Source organism: Sinohyriopsis cumingii, chromosome 5, assembly GCF_028554795.1.
Source record: "Sinohyriopsis cumingii isolate HCF-2022 chromosome 5, ASM2855479v2, whole genome shotgun sequence".
Lineage (NCBI taxonomy): Eukaryota > Metazoa > Mollusca > Bivalvia > Unionida > Unionidae > Sinohyriopsis > Sinohyriopsis cumingii.
In genome coordinates, this window is record NC_142965.1 from 51,219,231 (window position 1) to 51,242,175 (window position 22,945).

At 31.8% G+C, this 22,945-nt stretch overlaps 1 protein-coding gene across 1 annotated transcript in view; it reads left to right on the forward strand.

Moving 5' to 3' along the window:
- LOC149799152 (uncharacterized) overlaps nucleotides 1–22,945 on the forward strand; it is a 36,122-nt gene that overhangs the window by 5,433 nt on the left and 7,744 nt on the right. The window contains exons 3-9 of the mRNA XM_089957036.1: nucleotides 3,148–3,189; nucleotides 9,603–9,688; nucleotides 14,484–14,555; nucleotides 15,486–15,624; nucleotides 16,456–16,553; nucleotides 17,658–17,726; nucleotides 22,358–22,514. Of these exons, the coding sequence (XP_089813162.1) occupies nucleotides 3,148–3,189; nucleotides 9,603–9,688; nucleotides 14,484–14,555; nucleotides 15,486–15,624; nucleotides 16,456–16,553; nucleotides 17,658–17,726; nucleotides 22,358–22,514 (663 nt within the window). The remainder of the gene's footprint in view (nucleotides 1–3,147; nucleotides 3,190–9,602; nucleotides 9,689–14,483; nucleotides 14,556–15,485; nucleotides 15,625–16,455; nucleotides 16,554–17,657; nucleotides 17,727–22,357; nucleotides 22,515–22,945) is intronic.

Sequence of the window (22,945 nt, forward strand, 5' to 3'; positions counted from 1 at the left end):
CCGGTGTTTGCTATATGTTTGTGCTATATGTTTTGTATGTTAACCCTGTATTTTTGTATGGGAAGGATAAAAAAATTGAATTGTTGTTTAATTATGAAAATAATTAAGTTATTATTTAATTATATAGAAGAAATTTTACTGTAAGTAAATAAAGAAAGAAGTAAATGTTACATTGCTTGGTGCAAAAAAAAAGTAAAAAGGAAAAGTTCTATTGCTTGGCGGATGGATTCAACTTTGGGTCATTTAGTTAAACACGAACAGCACTCACACTACGCATCATCAAGCAAGTGAGCACTGTTCATACTCCACAATGGCTCAGTGAATGCTAGCGCAAGTGCTACGGATTTATTGTCAAATATTAGCATGGTTAGGTATGTAATGAGTACATTGTTTAAAAATGAATTTTTCAAGTACCAAATCAAATAATTCATGTTACAAGTTATCAAGTTAAATTTGGTAGCAAATCCTTTCCGTTGAGATCATTTGGGAAATTTAGAAATAAGTTTAATGATAATTCTTTAGTATTCTTAGTAAATATCAATAAATAAAATAAATACATCAAATTAGAGACGTTGTAGTAAATAGTACAGTAAGTAGTAGAGAAGTGGGGAAACTGGTAAGACTGTTCGTCCGTTGTTGTGAATTTCTGCGTTCCATTATTACGAATTTTGCTATATTCAAAACATATAGTTGAAACTCTGTTATTATGGAAACAAAGTCCTTCTCCGTTCTCCGTTATCTGAATCCTAGTCCGAGTCGTATCCATTGCAATATATTGTAGAATATTTGTCGTATACATTATAATATATTGTTAGTTGTGGTTTTTTTTAGTTATATCCATCGAATTGTATTCATTTATGTTTATACATCTTGTATCCTAGTCCTGTTCATTTGGAATCATTTCATTGTAGTATAAAATTGGAATATTTTTATTTACATAGTTTTATTCCTTTAGGTGGCGCTCACCAGATAATATGTACTTTTGAGAGAGTGACGTATGTAAGGTGAAGTAGTTCGCATTTAAAACATGCACAGTGGAGAGAATGTTTGCATACCTCTATGCTACATTAATGTAATGTGGATGATATTTCTTTTGGATATTGTACTTTTGGAAATTTTACATGATTTAAGCACACTGCTAACTAAAATGACTGCTCCCTTGTGTTAAAAAATCAGTCTGAATTAGTCTAAAGTACACTATACATAGCAGCTATTAAAATAGGGAAAATGAATTTTGCCAGACTAGACAATAGCAGCTTCTGAAAGTGCAATGAATGAATTACCAAATATATAAAATGTAAAAAAAGTTATCGGCTCTTTTTTATACAATTGACCTCTGAAGTTCAGGAAGTGAAAATGACCAAGTAGAGTTAGCACTTTTTTGAAAGGTGCACATTTGAAGTAAGGCCAAGCTGTATACTCTATAACCCATAGTACACCCATCAATCATACACCAAAATAAAGGGAATTAAAGGTTCTTTGTATTATACCTAAGATATACAAGGTCTTTTTTAAATAGCCAGTATAACCAGTGAGGAAAGCCGGGGACATTCTTTTTCTTTAAATTCCTAACCCTATGCAAAATGCGAAACTGTATAGCGCCACCTTATGTATATTTCCTTAGAAATATGAAGAATCGTTTATCCGTTGTCCTGAATTCTAGTCCATGTTCATTTCGAATAGTATCCATTATAGTGTAAAGTTTATTATGTTTTCGAGTTGTATCCCTCGAATTATATTCATTTATACTTCTTGTATCCGTTGTCCGGAATCCTAGTCCATGTTCTTTCAGAGTCGTTTCAATTGTAGCATACTGTTTCGATATTTACATCGAGTTGTATTCCTTTATGAATATTTCCTGAGAAAAACGAAAAATTCCTGTATCCGTTGTCTCGAATCCTAGTCCATGTTTATTCCGAGTCGTATCCATTATAGTGTAATGTTAGTTGTGTTTTCGAGTTGTATCCGTCGAATTGTACTCATTTATACATCTTGTTTCCGTTGTCCTGAATTCTAGTCCATGTTCCTTCAGAGTCGTTTCCATTGTAGTATATTGTTTTGATAATTATACCAAGTTGTACTCCTTTATAAATATTTCTTAAGAAATATGAAATTGTGATCAATTCCACGTGCCATTCCAGATGCAGTTTGCTTCGTGCGGGCCATTATCGCTCCTTTGCTGTATGTGGCTTGCCTGGGATGCATCTATGTTGGTTCATACGTTTAGATATTTGTTGACTGGTTTGTCCAATATATTGGATGCTACATTTTTTGCATGTGATCAAATAAATAATTGTGCAACATCAAATGACATCGCGTTTGCGAGCCAAATATTTAATTGATTATCACACGTTGCAAAAATGTTTAGCCCTGTGGAAAATCTTTATTTACAATGTTTACTTATTAATTGATTAATCACCAGAAAGGAAATAGAGTTTCACTCTTTCAGACAGAATACAGAACATTGATGGAAAGTTCCGACCACGAAATCAAATGCTATTTGGTTTTAAGTCTACGTTAATATATCTAAAATAAATCAAGTCATCCCATAATTCCAGTCTGATTCCTCCTGGAGGAAGAACTATAATCGAACTCATTTGACTTGCATACTTACATAATATATCGATTCCAGACCTTTCGTATATCAAAAATGATAAGATGGCATCATATACATATGCTTCCATTCACCAAAATCGTAATGTAATGAGTTTCTACGGATGAATACGTATCTAGGTATTTCGTACGTACCTCTGTGCACACCCGATGCTCGACTGTAGTTCGCTTTAATACAAAACAGAAGTTAGAATGATTCTGTCAGATTAACTTAGTAATGGATTCATTACGCCGTCTGTGTCACCAGTAAAATAAAATAAGTAACACATAATTATTATATTGTTATATCATGATTTTATTTGCTAATGTATGTTCCAGGTAAGTTGCCATACGTCTTAATTTTCTGCGCTGGGATTTCCGATTTATCAAAAAACAAAAAACAAAAAAAAAAAAAAAACAAAAAAAAACCCAAACAAACAGGGAATAGTGTTATTTGGTTGTCAGTGAATGAAAAAGCATGGTCTGCGTTATATCTAACACTTACCGTTTTGGCGTGGTGAGAAATATATCTTATGCGTACTGTTCCATTTTCAGATATTTTGCTTGCTGGTGCGTTGATATCAGTTATGGTCCAAGGTTAGTAAAAATGCTGGTAGATAACGAAAGAGTTGGGAAGGGTAAAGGATGTCACTCTGGATGGCTGAAAAAGTCACATTCTCTCTCATAAAAAGCTCTGACTGAAAGCAATATAGTTTATTGTAAGATATATTACTTCAACATTTCTTCCTCTTTTTCCTGTCAATATAGCGTTTACATTATCATTTATGATTTGTTTCCCTAAATTTAAATAATACACTTATTTAATACGTTCAGCAGATAAGATTAATAATGAATGGGCTAATTTTAGATTTCGTGTTAATGCTAAACAACGCTTAAGTCTTTCAGACTTTTTTTAGGGGGATTCATAACTTCGCATGATATAATTATTACCTTTTTGTTTAAATAATAACTCCAACAATTATCATCCGTTTTGTACTAATTAAAAGTATTTGTATTAAGAACATTTTGATTAATGATTACTATGATAAGAGGCTTAAAGGCGACGTTTTATGTTATATTATTTATATAGACAAAGTATTTATTTTACATATGGCTGCTTTTCACGCAGACGTTACAAACTGTGGCACACTCAACAAATGTGAGGTCTAACGACTTGTAAATGTTGGCTCCACGGCTCTAATCCGTATGTTTGACAGGCAGTTTTTCCTGTCAGTAGAAAAGGAGAAAATGATGATACAAATAATACAAACAACGAAAACCCTCTCCTCTATTCACAATTAACACAAGGTAATTAACACTAGTAGTAAGAGATCTGACCCCACTATTAGTCTGCGCTATCACTGTGTATACAGATTATTAGCTTCTGGGCCCAGAGTGGAGATAATAAATCGGAACCGCTCGAATATCTGGAGTAAAGTATAGAATTGTACGCCCGCATCATCTATTTCATAACTGAAAACCGAGGGAATAGTTTGCTTTAGGGTTTGCCTCTCTAAAGCAGTGAATTTAGGCCGGGAATTCTCAGCAACTAGTTGATATTCTACTCTATAATCGTTGTCAACCACAGTCTCCATTACATAAAGGTCAAGGTCAGTATCTGATTCAGATCAATAGTCTGGACGTTTGTTTATTTCCTGAAGTAAACTCATCTGAGTACACACCATTGTCATCGTCATGGATGGTCCTCTGAAAGTCGGTACGGTACAATATACTTTTCAGTTATTTTTCTAAATAATGAGTTGAGGTGCAAACTAAGTATGTTTGGTCGGGATAGTTATGGGCTACTTTTGAACATTTTACGCACAACACCTGGATACAGTAACCGACTTGTACAACTTACCCTGCTTAGAATCATTCACGTCTGACTCTAGAGTGCGTCTCAAATAAAAATGTTTCTTCGTTTAAAAATTAATCAGTAATGAATAATTTAGATCACCTGAGGACTTTAAAGTTTCCTTCTGAACAGACAACTCCACAAGCCTACTGAGGAAGTATGACGGAAATGCAAAGGTTTGAGACACAAGAGAACAAGTGGGCACATATTCAGGAGAATAAAAGAAGAATGCTACATTGGTATTAAACAGGTTTGATATAGATACATGCATAGAAGCGGACGAAATGAGAACGGCAAAAGAGATAAATTATAGAAAACACACGAACACATATATCTCAGAGAAAATTATACATCGACACTTAAGTGCCTTCGTGGTACGATCCAATATTCACTCAGGTGTCAATATCAAAAACAAAAATTAAAGTAATAAAATACAAAGGATTGTATAACAAACTCTCTGGGACGCATAATTACCACCGTATGAAGTCAAGAATCATACAATTAACGAAAGCACGAGTAGTGCAAACACGCATTTAGAAATGATTTCAAAACATGGATGTTGAAAATGCTAGGGTCTTTTATTAAGAAACCAAATATGACCGAGATGAAGAAAGAGGTACAGACGTAACAGACACAGAGGAACCAAAACCTCATGTGACATACAACAAAGAGATACATTAGAAAATAGTAGCATAACTCAAGGATATAAAATCACCGTGAAGTCATAAACGTTTAAAGAAAGCTCTTGGAAAGTGAGATATGCTCATTGAAGAAAGCTATAGATATATGATTACCACTCAATAGAACTACGGACGGAGTTGGGTCGTAACCTGAGACTCAATGAGCCAGGAAGAAGAAGAAAAACAAAATATCATTCGTTAGAAATTAAACCACAAGTACTCCACCAAAAATACACAGGAAATTTTTAATAGAATTTTTCACAAATCAAAAATTGAGAAATAAATATTTAAATCAATTCAGAGACATACCAATCATTGAAACAGGCGAAGATGTACTAAATTTAGACAGCGATTGTTATGGACACAAAATATTAGAAATGATTAAATTGGAAATATTTATCATGAAAATAGTGGACAAAGTGATGCAGGCACATCAATACAAATAAATATGATTGCTGAAATCGAATTTCTAAGCAAGAACATAATTATTTTGCTAATTCTGAACATGTTTAAAACTTGCTTTACGATATCGTAAAAATTGATCAAATGAATGCCATCACCGAAGAAATCCGCAGCAAGATTCAGACTAAATAGGAACAAAAAAGCAACAACAGGAAAAACAGCCTCTAGATTTACAATTTGTACCAAATATTAAATGGCCTAATACTGGCATCAAAAGACAAAATCAGTGCTTTTAAAAAAATTATAACTTTAAATTACGATGGGTAATACAATCAGTTACAGCTAGTTTATATTATGTCCCTTGCATTCAAATAAATATACATTTAATTAGCAAAGATTCTACAAAGTTAGCATATACTGCATGCAAAATTATAAATATGCAGCATGCTAATACAAATTATAAAATGTAAATATACTACATGCTAATACAAATTATAAAATGTAAATATGCTACATGCTAATACAAATTATAAAATGTAAATATGTTACATGCTAATACAAATTATAAAATATTAATATGCTACATGCTAATACAAATTATAAAATATAAATATGCTACATGCTAATACAAATTATAAAATATAAATATACTACATGCTAATACAAATTATAAAATATAAATATACTACATGCTAATACAAATTATAAAATGTAAATATACTACATGCTAATACAAATTATAAAATGTAAATATACTACATGCTAATACAAATCATAAAATATTAATATGCTACATACTAACATAAATTATAAAATGTAAATATATTGTAATCTCATAAATATACCACAGCTACAACGAACAAAAGATATGCAGACATAAAAGCAACATTGCTCATTGAAATATTTGTTGAAGTGAAGGTTAAGTGCTAAATATCTAAAATCTCACACTGAAAGCAGTAATGACTTAAGCAAATAGTTTCTTAAAGTAATTTGTTATAAATCATTGTTTTCATTCGTCCGTGATCTCCTTGTGATAATGTTCTGTATCTAAATTATTCAAGACCCTGAAAGCAAAGACATCTATTAAAATAATGTACTTCCTAATTGGCATCCATCTCAGAGTACTGGAAAGATATAATGTAAATGTTATTATATGTTTGAAATTTAAAATCACCCTGCAACGTTTCTCCAAGTTGTAAATATAACTGCTTGTAAAAGGAATACAGGGCTTCTTCCTGCACAATACAACAATAGACGAAATGAGGCAAAAAATATACTGTATACATTTAGGATCACGTGATCAGTCATACAACTTCTAAAGCGTTTTGTAACTAATTGCTTTTTAAGATACGTTTATAAAGATTGACTCAACGTGATTGGATCAAGATGTCACAAAGGTAAGACGAAAATTAACTATAAAATGAAAACGACACTCCTAAGACCACAAACAAGAACCGACTATCTCAGATCATGAAAGTTTATAATAATAATAATAATAATAATGTGTATGTGTAATCTGGACTTTTTTAACGTAGCTTTAACAATTTTTCAGCCATATCGCTACGATGTCTGCAGTGTGGCAGTTTATAGTGATGTCTAGCACTGGGACATCATGCCGCAGACATGTAGCACGATGTCCCACCCAATCACATTATACTGACACCAGGCCGACCAGTCCTAACACTAACCTCTTAATGAATAATAATAATAATAATAATAATAATAATAATAATAATGATAATGATGAGGACTTTGCATAGCGCCTCATCTTTAGAAGCTCTAAGCGCTTTACAAAATTAGACAACACACATAACACAAAAATGAAACATATATAATGACATGATTACAAACAACAAACACCATGAAATTATAAAACATAAAAAAACATGCTGAAAATATTTAAGTTAAGAAAACATTATTAGGTCTTTAAATTTGTTCTTGCAGTCGAAATAGGTAGGTTTTAAGAGCACTCTTGAATGGGATCACTGTGTCCTTGTGTCTACGTTCAGTGGGCAATTCATTCCACGTTGCTTGGCCTTGGTATGCAAAAGAACGTTGTCTATATGACTTCGTTTTCATAGTGGGAATAATGAATATACGATCGACAGAAGGGGAGCGTAAGTATCTTGCTGGTGTGTACACATGGGTGAGGACGGATAAATATGTTAGAATGGAATCCGTCAGTGAAACGTAGCACAGGGAACACATTTTGTGTTTGATTCTGGATCGAATAGATAGCCAGTGTAGGGTACAGAGAAGCGGAGAGGTGTGCTCTGATCGTGGTATTCTAATGATGATCCGAGCAGCTGTGTTTTGAACGTTTTAAAGTTTCTGAAGTAGATATTGAGATGAACCAGACATAATTGAGTTACAACAGTCCAGTCTTGAAAGTACTAATGAACATACAAGTGTTTTAGTGACATCATCTGACAGATATTTGCGAATGGAGCTGATGCGTGTCAGCGCAAAAAATGCACCCTTGCATATGTTCATGACATGTTGGTGCAATGGGAAAGTACTGCTCAGAGTGACACCTAGGTTTCGTACTGACTGTGTGAATATAAAGTTGGTATTGCTAATATTTATTGTTTGAGGTAAAGGACGTGACTGAGACAGTCTTTGTGATGTGATCCGAATGGCCTCAATTGTATCATCTTTCATCTGCAGCTTGGTACATGTCATCCATGATTTGACATCAGAAATGCACATCTCTACACCTTGGATGGTAGCATCAACTTCAGTTGGGTGGCTAGATTTGTATATTTGGGTGTCATCAGCGTACAATTGGTGAGACACTAGATGATGATGTAGGACACTTGAAAGCGGCTTTTTATATAATATTGTTTACTTCAGAATAATTCCATATTTTAGAATCACTATTGTAGAATCAATTTAAATTTCAGTTAGCCATTGATACTCTACTCTAAGCAGTTATATTAGTGATATAAACATCAACATACTTTTCGCTGTTGATATATATATATATATATATATATATATATATATATATATATATATATATATATATATATATATATATATAAGATACAGATAATATTTAAGGGAAGAGAATACAATTTATTTTATAGGAACTCTACAAATAAAAATATCACGATTTTTACACTGCCTAGTTCCATTAAATAATCCTAAGATATATAGTTGGTGAATTTCAAAAACGAACTTGGTACTTATATTTGCTTTATAATGTGTGTTGGTTTTTTCATGATTATATGCTTTGAATATTTAATTTGTTTATGTAATTGGCTTTTGTACATAACTGAGGGTAGTAGTTGGGCTTACCTGACTAATGTCTTGCCATTTTGTACACAACAATTTACATACTAGCTAATATTTATCTTTGATTTTAATTGATATTTTAAGATCATTATTACTTGGAAGTAAACATGTCTACAGATGTTGTGTTCAAGTGACAATTGTTCATAAATCTGGAAAGTTCTAGAAGCAAGTTGTTTACAAATTTGATGGGAAATGGCTCTCATCCTGATTCTATTTTTGTGTCATACATTTTATATAATATTGTTTACTTCAAAATAATTCCAAATTTTAGAATCACTATAATAATTGTAGAATCAATTTAAATTTCAGTTACCTTTGATACTCTACTCTAAACATTTGTACTTGTGATATAATATTTGAGTATTTTTTGGGATTTAATTCACAATAATCTGAATCCTTTTAAAATTTTCACTTTTGTTTTCTAGGGAAATGAATTATTTCATGAATTTTAGAAATCTTTTGGTATTCAACTACTTAGTTTAAACGGTCGTAACAATACTTTGTTATGATATGTATAGACCGCTTTATACAGTGTGTCAATACATTAATGTACTTTAATAAAATACTGTACAGGGGAGTCAAATCATTATATCAGTCTTTGAAATGTGTATACATCCTGCAATATCAATGACGACAACAACATTCTTCCAAAACTACTTTGAAACTATAATGTACCTACTTGAAAAGTAGATATGTCGACGAGGAGAAAGCTTTTATGAGGACATGTAAGTACATTAACATATACAATGTGTATTACTTACGATGTATTGTGGCAGGTATCAACAGCTTGACATGTCGAATTTGTAGGAATGCTTTATTCCTTGATGAATGCACAGAGAATCAAATCTGCTTACCCAACGAGGTTTGTGAATAAACAGTAACAATTACTAAATTTTACATATGCATATTTTACAAACTTGCTGTTCTTAACGAGCCTACAACAGGACTTTTCATTATTTAAAAGAAAGTCAGCAATAACTGCAGTGTGGATTCTTTGCGACATAACCGTTGGGTTGTTGATAGATGCGTATAAATTATCCCATATATATATATATATATATATATATATATATATATATATATATATATATATATATATATATATATATATATATATATATATATGTATATATAATGGATTTTTTAGACATTCCTTGGGCTGCTCTCTGTATGCTCAGGAACAGGAAGTTATTATCTGTGTTAATGTAGTAATTTAATAATGTAAATATAAAAAGCGCATGGTAAAATATATTATTCTTATTCAAATTGCGTGGTTAAATTTCAAAGTCACGTTGTCTACACGGTATTTGATATTGGGGATACAGTGATCAGATATATGTCACATTGTGATATGGAAATTTGGCAAAATCAATTGCACGTACATGGCAAAATCAATTACACGTGCATGATTTATGGCAATATCAGGATGAGAATAACTTAGCACTTATCAGTATAAAATAGCGGATTTCGTAAAGTCTGTTTGCAGGTTTTAGTTATGATTCCAAATAAGAAAACTGTTGTCTGAATGGTCAATACCATTTGAATTCTTCAAAACATTGACCCAGCAACTAATATAGACCTAAATAAATTCGAAGAATTCTGAAATAACCTTAATATTTCTACTATTTATGACTTTAAATATGTATTACAAGAAAAAATAAATATCTTACTGAAAATGGTCCGGAACTAAAACTCTACATCAAGGCTCTGGAGAACAAGCTCCAGCTGTTATGACAAGTGCTTACAAGCAACATTATAATCACGGATAAATGATAAAGTTTTATCATGATTGGAAGAAATAGGATGGACTTAGTAAAGTAAAAAGTAAAAGATTCGCAAGTGAAGGAATAGTGTGCTTAAATCAGATTTGTTTGTTATTTGTAACATCTGTTTTATTTGCTCAAGTAAAAACAAAACAGAAAAAGTATTGTACAGTCTATTTTCGTCCTTATGTGATGCAGTTGCAATAATGTCTTCCATTGATATTTTCTCCAGTATTCAACTATTTAAGTGCTTGTTTTTGTTGCAAGCACTTATGACAACAGCTGATGGAGAGTTTTGTTTAATAATCTATGTGCTGGGAAACATGCCCATGTCAAACTAAGAAAACATTACTTTCACTTCCTGAATCCTTTTCAGATCATTTGCAATTGATGAATGAATATTATTATCCTTATTTCTATCTTGATTTGCAGTGGTTTTTGGAACATGATCCAATGATCCTCAAAAGTACAAGATGTAAAATCTAAGGATCCCAGAGCTTGCGTTCATACATGTATAATCATCTGCGCTCGTGCAAGTCAAATTAACGTCTCAGTCGAACTGCTGACGATAAGCTTCTTGGCAGAAACAAAACTGCAATTATCTACCAAGAAATGGATTTTATTTTATAACAATAACATTGTGGGGATTAATATTATTTTGTGTTATTCAACACATAACTTTTTGACTTCAGGTTATTGGTTAATCCATTTCATATTTATACGACATAATTGTATGTCAAGCCACGTATCAAGCTGTAGATTAACACACACACACACACACACACACACACACACACACACACACACATATATATATATATATATATATATATATATATATATATATATATATATATATATATATATATATATATATATATATATATATATATCATAGCTATTTTCCTTTTTGTGACCATTGGATTTATACGAACGTTCGGAGAGTTTCATCAACTTCGACCTAAGAGGACAATGTCTCATGAAAACTATGGCATAATTAAAATTACCACAAAAAAACAAGGGAATGACAATGCTATTTCTGTAACAACAGAAGAGGGTTGAAGAGTATATTTGTATAACGGTATCATACTTATTTTTCTAAATCAAGTACGCCATTTTCTATGTAGCTATTGTGTGTAAAGGTTGCCATTTGATGGCAATGGCTATCATTCTGAAAATTGAAATAACCAGATGACCAGAACAAACCTTAATATTTACGACGGAAAATGGCAATCGCTTTTCGAGTCTTCCAACATATAATTCTATTTCCAAAAGGAACACATTTTGAAACTTTGATGCAAAAACTGTATAAAGAGATTTTTCGGTGAGTTCCTATGACACAGATGACTGATTTCAAAAGGGATGCGCCTGACAGCCTTCGTAGTCGCTAGCTACAAAGTTACAAAGGTTGACCAATCAAATAATCCTTGACATTCCCATATCTCTTACGATTTTCTTAGTACACTCTTAAAGAATTTGGCGTGATTGAATAAAGGTTTCTAATGTTAAGGTTCATGCAAGCATCAGCCAAACAGAAACGTTCATCAAACGAAATATTAAACTAAATAATGAACTTTTAAAAAACCATGAATGTAAAGTCTATGTGGATATGTGTTACAATTACGTCTCGTAATACATAACCCAAGTTTAAGAATAAACATTCATTTATTTCATCTCTCTGGACTAGCATATAGTCTTCTATATTCTTATAAACCCTATGTGGGTATATTTATTACGTGTATGAGCACATCCCTAGCATCAACTCGTCCATCTATGCAACCATGATAGTTTCGAACATATCAAACACTTACAACACAAGGTAGATTAGCAAACATATCGACAGACAGAAAAACATGCATTTTACCTACCTACCTACCTATCTACATACCTACCTACCTACCTACCTACCTACATACATACATACATATATACTGTTATGTATATTTAATTTACATTATTTGTTAATTATTTTTTAAATTTATTTTATTATTATATGCTATTATAATGTGGAATTGTATGTCGGACTTGACCTTGTCCAACATTTAGTTGAATTTCTACTTGGTCTGAATTACTGATTTAATTAGTAGATATGTTTATCTCAATCTATATCTTGAACTTTGGAAATTCCCCATGAATTGCAGGGACTACCTGATGATTGCTGCATATTTTATATTGTAATCTTAGCAATAGACTTTTATTAATAATTAAGATTTTATTTGGTAAACATTATGAAACTTCCATAAGGTTATTTTCCATTAGGTAATGCTTTTTTTAAAAGAAAATGTTAATTGTGACTTGAGGTCAGGCAGAAGACTATATAATCTTGTTAGTGAAAAATTATTCATTCATATTTTAACATCCGAGCAGAATCAAGATTGTGATGTGAAGAGTATTTGTGTTTGAATTATTCAAATTATTTCTTCTCTGGAAATACAAGTGCTCTGATAACATTTTAGGAAATAGAGACTTGACTTTATATTAAAATTTCGAATAAGGATTTCTCCCTGGATTGTATTAATGTGATCCAACAAAAGACTGTCGGCACATAAACACTTTATGAGCCATCCACATGCACATCAACACCTTCAGCGCTGGATTTAATTTGGATTAATACTAAAGATTATTCAGAACTTTAATTATTGGGATTTATGCCTGGAACTCTATGAAATTATCGGGATTTATTTCGCAAAACTGTAAGTTGTTTTTACATTTTCACTTTGTTTTCTAGGGAGATAAATTATTTGTTGAAGTTTACAAAGCTTGTTGCTTTTTGCTCTTTTCTGTTACCTATTTTAAGAGCATACACTCGTTGCAATACATACATACATATATACATACATACATGCACACGCACGCACGCACGCACGCACACACATATATACACACATATACACACATACACATGCATACATACATACATACATACATACATACATACATACATACATACATACATACATACATACATACATACATACATGTACATGTGCATTGTAAGTCAAACAAGATTTGTGTGCTTTTTGTAAACAGATAAAACTATTGTTAACAGACTCAACCAGTTCGAGAACAACTGTAAATCTTCAACTGCAAAGGTGATTTCAAAGGGGTATACAGGAAACACATGAAAGCACACTGTGTACCTTATATATTCTTAAATGGACTAATAGATTATGTTGCTTACGTTTGCATATGCATGTTGTCGATATTCGCTGAAGAGTTTGTACACTGGTATGGTTCATTCCAAGCTTTGTCCAGTTCTGAACACACGTTTTATTTCCAGATTTATCTCCACAGAGAGAAAGCAGTTATACACTCTACTTAGAACTAATTTGTGGATGCAGTTAAACTTCGACCTATCGAAGTGATCTATTATTTTGTTTTGTATACTTTGTACATGATTTGCCATTTCCTTATTAAACTGATCACATGTTGTGCTTAATTATTTGTGCTCAAATATGATTTAGTGTATCTACTGACAGCCGTAACATTTAAATGCTTGAAACATAGACAAACTAACAACCTGACAATATGAATTTGATCATTGTATATTGTTTACACATTTGTATTATTCATATTGTATTCACGTAGTAGTATCGATGAGTATTTAGCATATCTGACTTGAATGAATCCCTCTCACGGAGGAAATAGTACTTAATCAGCAGATGTTCATACACACACGTATGTGTGTTTGTGTGAGTGTATGTATTTCCATACATGCATTTGTGAACACGTGTTGTCCCTACATGCAGCTAGAAAGAAAAGGATGGTTCGGGCAGATAATATGATACGGTATTTGCCAGATATCTAGTACGGTTTTATCAGTAACTGATCATTTCTTGGAAATTTGAGAAACCTTTTTTTAAACCACCTTACTTTACCTATATTCTTGCGCAGGAATGCTATATAGATCAACTTCTAAAACCGGATTTTACGACTGTGTACAACGCTGGCTGTAGGTCAAGCACAGTAAGTAGCATGCAATCAAAATCGTTCAATAGAGAACTTATGCTGGAAACATTTAATACCAATATATATTTATCTATATTTGTTTATTCCTCTTTAATCCTTTCCGCAAATGATTTATCAAATTCTTTGTTATAATGTCATTGTTCTATTTACTTTTTTAAATTAGTATATATATATATATATATATATATATATATATATATATATATATATATATATATATATATATATATATATATATATATATATATATATATATATATATATATATATGGAGGTGTCGAAAATCACTGTTTAAATTATTAGAACATCGTTATAGTTTTTTAATCTTCGTGGAATGATCATTACGCGTATGGCGCTGCAGCATTACATATTTTTGGAAGTCAAAAACTCACACGCAATAGTAGAGCCGTCTAGGCTTTCCAGATAAAGATTTGTTTCTGACATCAATCAACTCTTAAAACCTTGATAATTTATTTTTCCAAAACATCGTCCATTCTAAGTTTGTAGACTGTTTTTAATGATGCGCCTGACTTCATCACTGCAGAAAATCTTATTTCAGGACACAGATTCATTTTATGTGTTCAGTTAAAATAAAATTGTTGAATCATTAGGTTATGAATACCACTTATCAGAAACGATACAAATTGAACACTCTGATGGATTTTATCGTTTAGTTATAAATAAATAAGTAGAAAAAGTCACCAACTGCACAAATCTGTCGAAAAGGCTTTTGTTGTTATATGCCCCTCTTACTGGTACCAAGGTTGACTTATTGAAGCTGTTATTGTTCAAAAGACCAATTCAATCCTACATGTATGCTCATTTCTTTTGGTTGAATCCTGTAATAGTTCTTTTCTTTTTTAATTGTTCCTAGCATAGGATCATCCTGTCCGGAAACATTGACTTTTAGTTCACATACATTTGCAGGTGTGTCGTACTGCTTCGTCTGCGCTAGTTGGGAAGAGAGCGGGATCATTCTATGTAGGCTGCTCCCGATGCTGCAATCCGCCTTCAAACTCTACATCTTTTCTCGAATGCAACACTCAGCTTTGTGGAATAAAAACACGTTAGCATTGTAATTTTAACTTTTGTAAAAAAAGGAGCTAAATAAACCAGTTGAGTGGCGTGAATTATTTTTGTATACTACTGAGACAACCGGTTATTTTAAGTAATATGTTTAGTTAATACTAGTATACAACCTTCCATGTCGAATACGCGATTGCAAATATATGTATATATGAAAGCTCTAATGTGTTTAATTGCACCATATGCAGTACCTTTTGATATATGCTAAATCGAACTATTTGGTGTGATTGCCGCTACGTTAAGCAATTGTATGCACTGAACAAGTGTAACTAAACTTCGATATTTTTCGGTTATAATTTAGACGATTCCGTAGCTTAATGTAGTACAAAGGTTTAAGTGTTATACACCAAAAAGGGATACTCACCCAGTACCCACTGTAATTCCTGCTACGTTTATCTAATGCACACGAGTAATTTAATTTCAATTTTTTAAGATGCAACGTAGACGATAACCAAAGGTCTTTATGTACAGAACATTAACGGTCATAGCAAAGACATTTTCAAAAGTTATTTTCTGCTATTGTCGTATTCTGTTGCAAGCTTAAGTGATGCACATGGGTGGCTGCTCATGATACAGAGAGCTGTGTTTGATACAGGCGGCAGTTACATTTGCAATCGTTTATATTCTTCAAACACGGGAAATTGCAACAAATAACGTTAACCTGTAAGGAATAAAAAGAAACTTGTTATCCTGATCTTCTAAATTATATACATTGCGGGCGATATGTGTTACATTTAACTTTTATTCGTTGATAAATACGATATTTTGTGATCTTCACTTTGTAATGTAACGGTTTATGTTATTTTTCTAGGGTATAATGATACGATCCAGTGCTATCACTGTGAAGGCGTTGATGCTGTTACTCATCCTAGAAGATGCAGACACATTGTAAACTGTAGAGCGGATGAGGTAAATTTGCAATTATAGACAGGCAGTACTACAGACAAACACACGAATGATCAAATAACATGCATACAAACTGAATGAAAAATTGATTTATTGTTCGAATACACAATTGATATAGCACAGAGGAAAGCTAGATGGAGAGAGGTGTGTGAGAATGCATAAATTGTTTGATGGTTCTATAATCCCCTGACTGGAGACGAATCCGAAATTAAAAGGTACGGCTGCTGTAGTCAAGCCATTTACACGTCTTACACGTAGTAATTATGCATAGACTTGGCTATTTTGAATCGACTGTAGTCTATGATACGCATGATTTCTGCTCTCCTGTTCTTAGTGAGCATATTACGTTATTTAAAAATAACGATTGCTATAGGCCTACACTAGAATAAGAGGAGTGAATGGATATACCATTTCTATTGTCCGAGGATCAGTCAATTTTTCTCAGTTTCATTATAGGAACTGCTTTATGTTTGTGAACAGAAAAACAACTATAATGAAAATAAATTCCAATTTTATTTTATAACCTGTGAAAGGACACACTGAATATGTTCATATAGATCACATGCTGAGTATGTTAAATTTACATTTTGCTGACTAAAAATCATTTACACAAATCAAATGTACCTATAGAGAAGTTACAGGGTATGGAACGTGTACTTTGATCAGGGTATTTGAATCAAGCACAACTAATGCTGTTAAAAACAAAACAGAATTGAGCATTTTTGGGATTTAGGACCTGGGATACGTCTTCAGAATTGTCATGGTCTGTGTTGGGCCGTAACTCATTGTCATTGAGTTTAAGTCAATAGAAAACGTTGTTAGATGAAAGTCTTAAAATTCGATATATATACATTTTGGGCTTTTTCCATGCTTCCTTACATCCATGAACAATTTATACGAGTTTGTAATTATTTAATCTTTACAGATGTCTTCCATGTAATTAATTGCCACTATCTGCAATCAACTTAAGGCTTCGTGCCTTTGTCGTTTGCAAAACATCTCAGTTTTATATTCAGATTAAATTTACACCAAAGACTACAGGTTTTCCATGTTCAAACCGGATTCTTTTCCTCATACTGAAGAACGGCATTTCGTGTTATATTGCAGGTTTGTATTGCCAGAACCATGACTTCTGCTTCGATTATTACACATGAGTTTGGCTGTTCAGATAAATATGTAAGTAAATTTCTCACTATATGGCATCTGTTTACAGGTTCATAATTATCGGACTTGTCTATGGACCTTAAAATATTTAATTGACTTTCGACGAATTTCTATGAAGTCGTTAGTAAATCCATATTGCTGAAAATAGTGAATCGAGATTTCGAGGTACGATAACAAATAGTGCTTAAGATATATATCGATTAGGTAGAGAAGTATATATCAAAACTGATATATTTAAACATGCATTACATTTGAAACTGTTTCGCTTATTTATTGCATTCACATTAAAAAAAGGTTACATTGGCAATATTGTGTGATTCTGTTCTCTATTAAAAGGCAGTTGTCATAAAAGATGTATTCTGTATAGAGTAATGTTAAAGAATGATTCAAAATGTTATTGCTTGTGATATGTAGGAATTTAGAACGTTTTGAAAAAGAAATATTTATTAGGATCAAACATATCTAGTGCATCATTTTAAAATTGCTAGCTGTCATCATTTGAATATGGATATGATATAATACGTTATGGAGAAAAGAAAGATTGAACACATACAAAGTAAAAACGCAATCTAATAAAACTTGCCATTGGATCATTGTGCTTATAATGATGGTATTGCTATGCAAGAATTGGAGTCCCGAACACGTCACGACTGATTAATATATTTGGATACTTTGTTGCTGAGTTTCCATTCAAATGAACTACAAACTATCATAATGTATCGAACTATTTGGAACACTTATGTGTTGAGCCATTGTCGCGAAATCTTCATTTAATATTTAGCAAATGTCACATAAAAAATTACTGTTGCTATGACCATATATATATATATATATATATATATATATATATATATATATATATATATATATATATATATATATATATATATATATATATATATATGTGTGTGTGTGTGTGTGTGTGTGTGTTTGTGTGTGTGTATATATATATATATATATATATATATATATATATATATATATATATATATATATATATATATATATGCGACTCCATGGTTGTAAACTAAGTAGCAGAGGGAAATAAATCTAACAAATTTATTAAAATTAACAAATAATTTATTTGCCTTTACAAAGTGAAAGTGTAAGAATAAATTTAATGTGAATTAAATCCCAAATAATCGTCAACGTGCTGTCATTAGTAAAAAAGAGTTTAAAGTGTTCCGAATGAATTTTAGTATCAAATATGCTGATGCACCAATATTCTTGAATTATTTGATGTATTTTATGAATCCTGGGTCTCAACGCAAGTAACAGAAAAGATCGAAAACCAACCAGTCTTGCAAATTTAGAATCTGAGTTTTTCTCCTACAACACAATCTGAAAAAGTAAAAAATAACTTTGAGTATGGTGAATGAAATTCGAAATAATCCTAAACAATCTGTCTAGCGCAAGAGTATTTAATAATATAAATGACTTCCAGTGGTATTCCACATGATGTCCACTAATGTAGCGGCGCACCAATAGTATTGGCGAAGTCACTGTGATATAATTCAAAATATGTCTCTAAATGAATTCACATTAATGCCATAATAGCTATAATTCCAGATATTCTGAAAAGTTCGAGCACTTTTGTATTTCTAATGAACATTTGAATTAAACAAATGAATCCTCTCAATTAAATACAACCGAACGTCTTCCAAGACCGGTATTTACTAATAAAAATGTGAAACTCTCCTGTAAATATAGCTTATATACTGTTACTTATGTTTAATTTAATTGACTGTTTGTTAGTTTATTTGTTTTGTTTATTTCATCACATGCTATCGTGATGTAACATTGTATGCTGGACTTTACCTTGTCCAGAACTGAATAAATTATGCCTGACCTTATTCTCTTTTTTAATTTTTTATTTCATCTATGTAAACCACTAATAATAGCTTGATTATTCTCTATGTGTATGAGCTTATTACCAGGATTATTATCCAGGTAAACAAGAAGGAGAAAATATGTTGATCAGGGTCCGGGTTTTGGAGATTCCTAAGTGAAATTTGTAGGTTATTGTGTTGTAAATAAACAAGGCTCATTAGAGCATTCTAGAAACATATTTTCTATTAGGTAATGGCTGCTTTTTTAAAATGCTAATTGTGACCTGAGGACAAGAAGATAACTATATTATCTTGTGACTGTGAGGAATTTACCAGTCGTGCTTTAAAAATCTAGCACTTTAAGTTGTATTATGTTGTGACCATTTTGGGCTGAATTTTATTTTCTTCAAATAGTTGTATTCAAGTGATTTTTTTTTCTTGAAATAAAATTTTTAGAATAAAGACATTCACTGGAATTTATAATAAATTCAAGCCTGGAATGATATTTCTGTGATTCAATAAGACACTCTGGACACATCAGCACTTTGCAGGTCATAACAGACACGTCATTGCCTTCAATTTTGGATCTCATAGTTTTATTCAGGACTTTTTATAACTAGGAACTGTGTCCTTAATAATTGGTTTATTTATGGATTTAACTCGCAAGACCGCAGCTCCTGTTTCTCATTTTTTAGTATTATTCTGGGGAAATAAATTTTTTGTAAAATGTTACAAAGCTTGTTGTCTTCACTCTTTTCTGTTACTGATTTTAAGAGCTTATACTCGTAATTTCGATGTTTCAGAAAGCGTCGCAATGCATAATCTCAACTGTAAAAATGGTCAGATGGGTTACGCTAGCTAATCAGGAATTAGGTCATAGTGGCCTTTCAGAACACATGTAAAGAAATCAATCACGTGATAGTTACTTGAACAAGAGTAAAGCTCACCCTTGGAACATTTTGAATGAATTTATACACTATACAAGAATGGCTCATTTTTAAAGTGCGACGTTTAGATCATTGGTGAAAATTAATACTTAAAACGTTATTAACTACGTGACCCTTACAAACTATAATCACGAATGGTAATATACATAATACAGATTTACATGACAGTACCAACATTCTGTATGTATCACAATGATGTTATCCAGTATGTCTTTGAATGTATTCACAATAATCAAGGAATATGAATAAGCTATCTTTTAAGCGGCGGATATGTTTTGGGAATTTTTAATCTAAAGAAAAAAATAATTATTTGAACAGTCTCTGACCATTTCGTAAGTGCCGTATACTCTTCAAAGTCTCGTTGTTTGTTTGTAGTACTGATATCAAAGTATTTGCTAATGTTTTTGTTTTTCTATTACTGCAAAGGTATTTTGGAATAATATCAGATGAAATTTCTTTACAGAATTAAATATAGCATTCATAATGGGAACGTAACAATGTTATAAATATATGCTTTAAAGTTTAAATAGACAATGACATATACAACGTGAACAAGTGTACCGAGAAGAAAACAAACCAAGCAGTTTGTCATGATCAGCAGAGCATTGATTGGTGCAATCAAACTTGCTGAAAAATATAACTTCAAGATGATTCCTCTAGAGTTTGTCAACAAAATAGACATGTGACACCAGGTAAATAGAAGTGGTGTTCTGATTAAAGAGAATGAAGAAACCATCAATTAATTACTTACCTGATTCACAGCAGTATAGAAATAAAACAATTAGTACACTGCCTGCAATTACATTCGTTTAAGTAATGGTAATGATTTAAGTCCAGATAAAAGCTGAGTATATGTGTTGTGCTTTTATACTTAACGCCATTGAGAATGCCTGGTGCTGCAAAATGCTTCCAAGCTGCTTTTACAATGGATATGTACAATTTTGGAATTAAGTTGTTCAAACATGTTCATGTTTGTAAAAACGATCATAATCAGTTAAAATATGACATGACTGACAAAACATTAGTAGTTTGTTAAGGAAAGATATTGTACGATGTGACAGAATAGTGTTTAGACAGTTGTAGGTATTAAATTGTCACGGCGGTTGATAATATCAGTATCGAGAGCCAATTGAACAACGTATCAGCATTATTTGTATACTATTTGAATGTTAGATTTAATGGTTGGCTACCTTTCCTAAATTATGTAGGTAGTTTTAATAATAAAACCACACGTCTTTGATCGTGAACCGACATAACGCATATAACATTTATTTTGGATCCAAAGACGCGGACAATCCGAGTTTGTCAAAGGAAAGAGTTGTTGTTGTTTTAATTTGTGTTTAGTAGCAATAGCAGATAAACATTTGTATAGATGCTAACATGCTAATGTGACCAAGAGTGGAGGAGATTTTGCTTTATGTCGTAGTTATATTATTTCATAAGTTAAAATTTATTTATATGTTTCGAACACTAAAACCCTATGTAGTTTTCACATGTAATATGTAAAAAATGTTTCAAATTGCTTTGTAATTTTTAGACTAACTATGTACCTCAGCTAAAAAAATCCTTTATATTCTGCGAAAAATCCACGTTAATATCTTTAAATGTGAATGATCGCTATAGATTATCTCCAATGATTAAGTGTATTTGATGAAGACGCTTTCTATTTTTAAAAAAGACATTCTAATAATATGATGGATGGGCTCAAGATTGTAATTTTGTTGTATGATTGTATTAAACCACTGCTCGAAAATGGTCCAAGTACTGTTTGACACTTTAGCATTTTATGTTTTTTTTTTTTTATAATGTTAACTTATGAATTTTCATCAAACAACAAAAGCTTTATCTCTGTTTTGAACTATTTCAGCGGTGTCAGCAACTTGTTCTTATGACTTTACAATTACAAGGCGTCTCAGTTGACTTGGGACTAATAGACTCCGTTGGAAGAAAAAGACAACTTGATATTTGTGACAGTTGCTGTGGAGATCATCTTTGTAACAACATCGAGTGTAGAACAGTGCAGAGTAAGTACCTATCGAGAGACGATCAAATTGGGCATGATAATGCTATTGCTGATCCGTGATTTTGTTACTAAAAAAATATTGAGAACACGAACATTAAGGTACATATAAAAATATATAAAACTAGACGTCTACGGCAAAAAGACCTGCTTCTCTGTTTTTTCTTCCATCTACGATTCATTCATGCAAAAGTATCTATGTCGGACAAGTTCCGTCCTTAGATTATGTATCAGAATTATTTAGCATTGTGTATACATAATACTTTATATCATCTCATAAATGATGAAGTCTCTATCTAAAACCGGATTGGCCATCAAATTACAACTTCCTGTAAATTTGAATGATCAGGAACACAATTGTCTTTTTACTATTCGAATTGCAAAGCAAAAGTTCCTCATCTATTAACCTAACGTACTTGAAAGGATAACATTTGT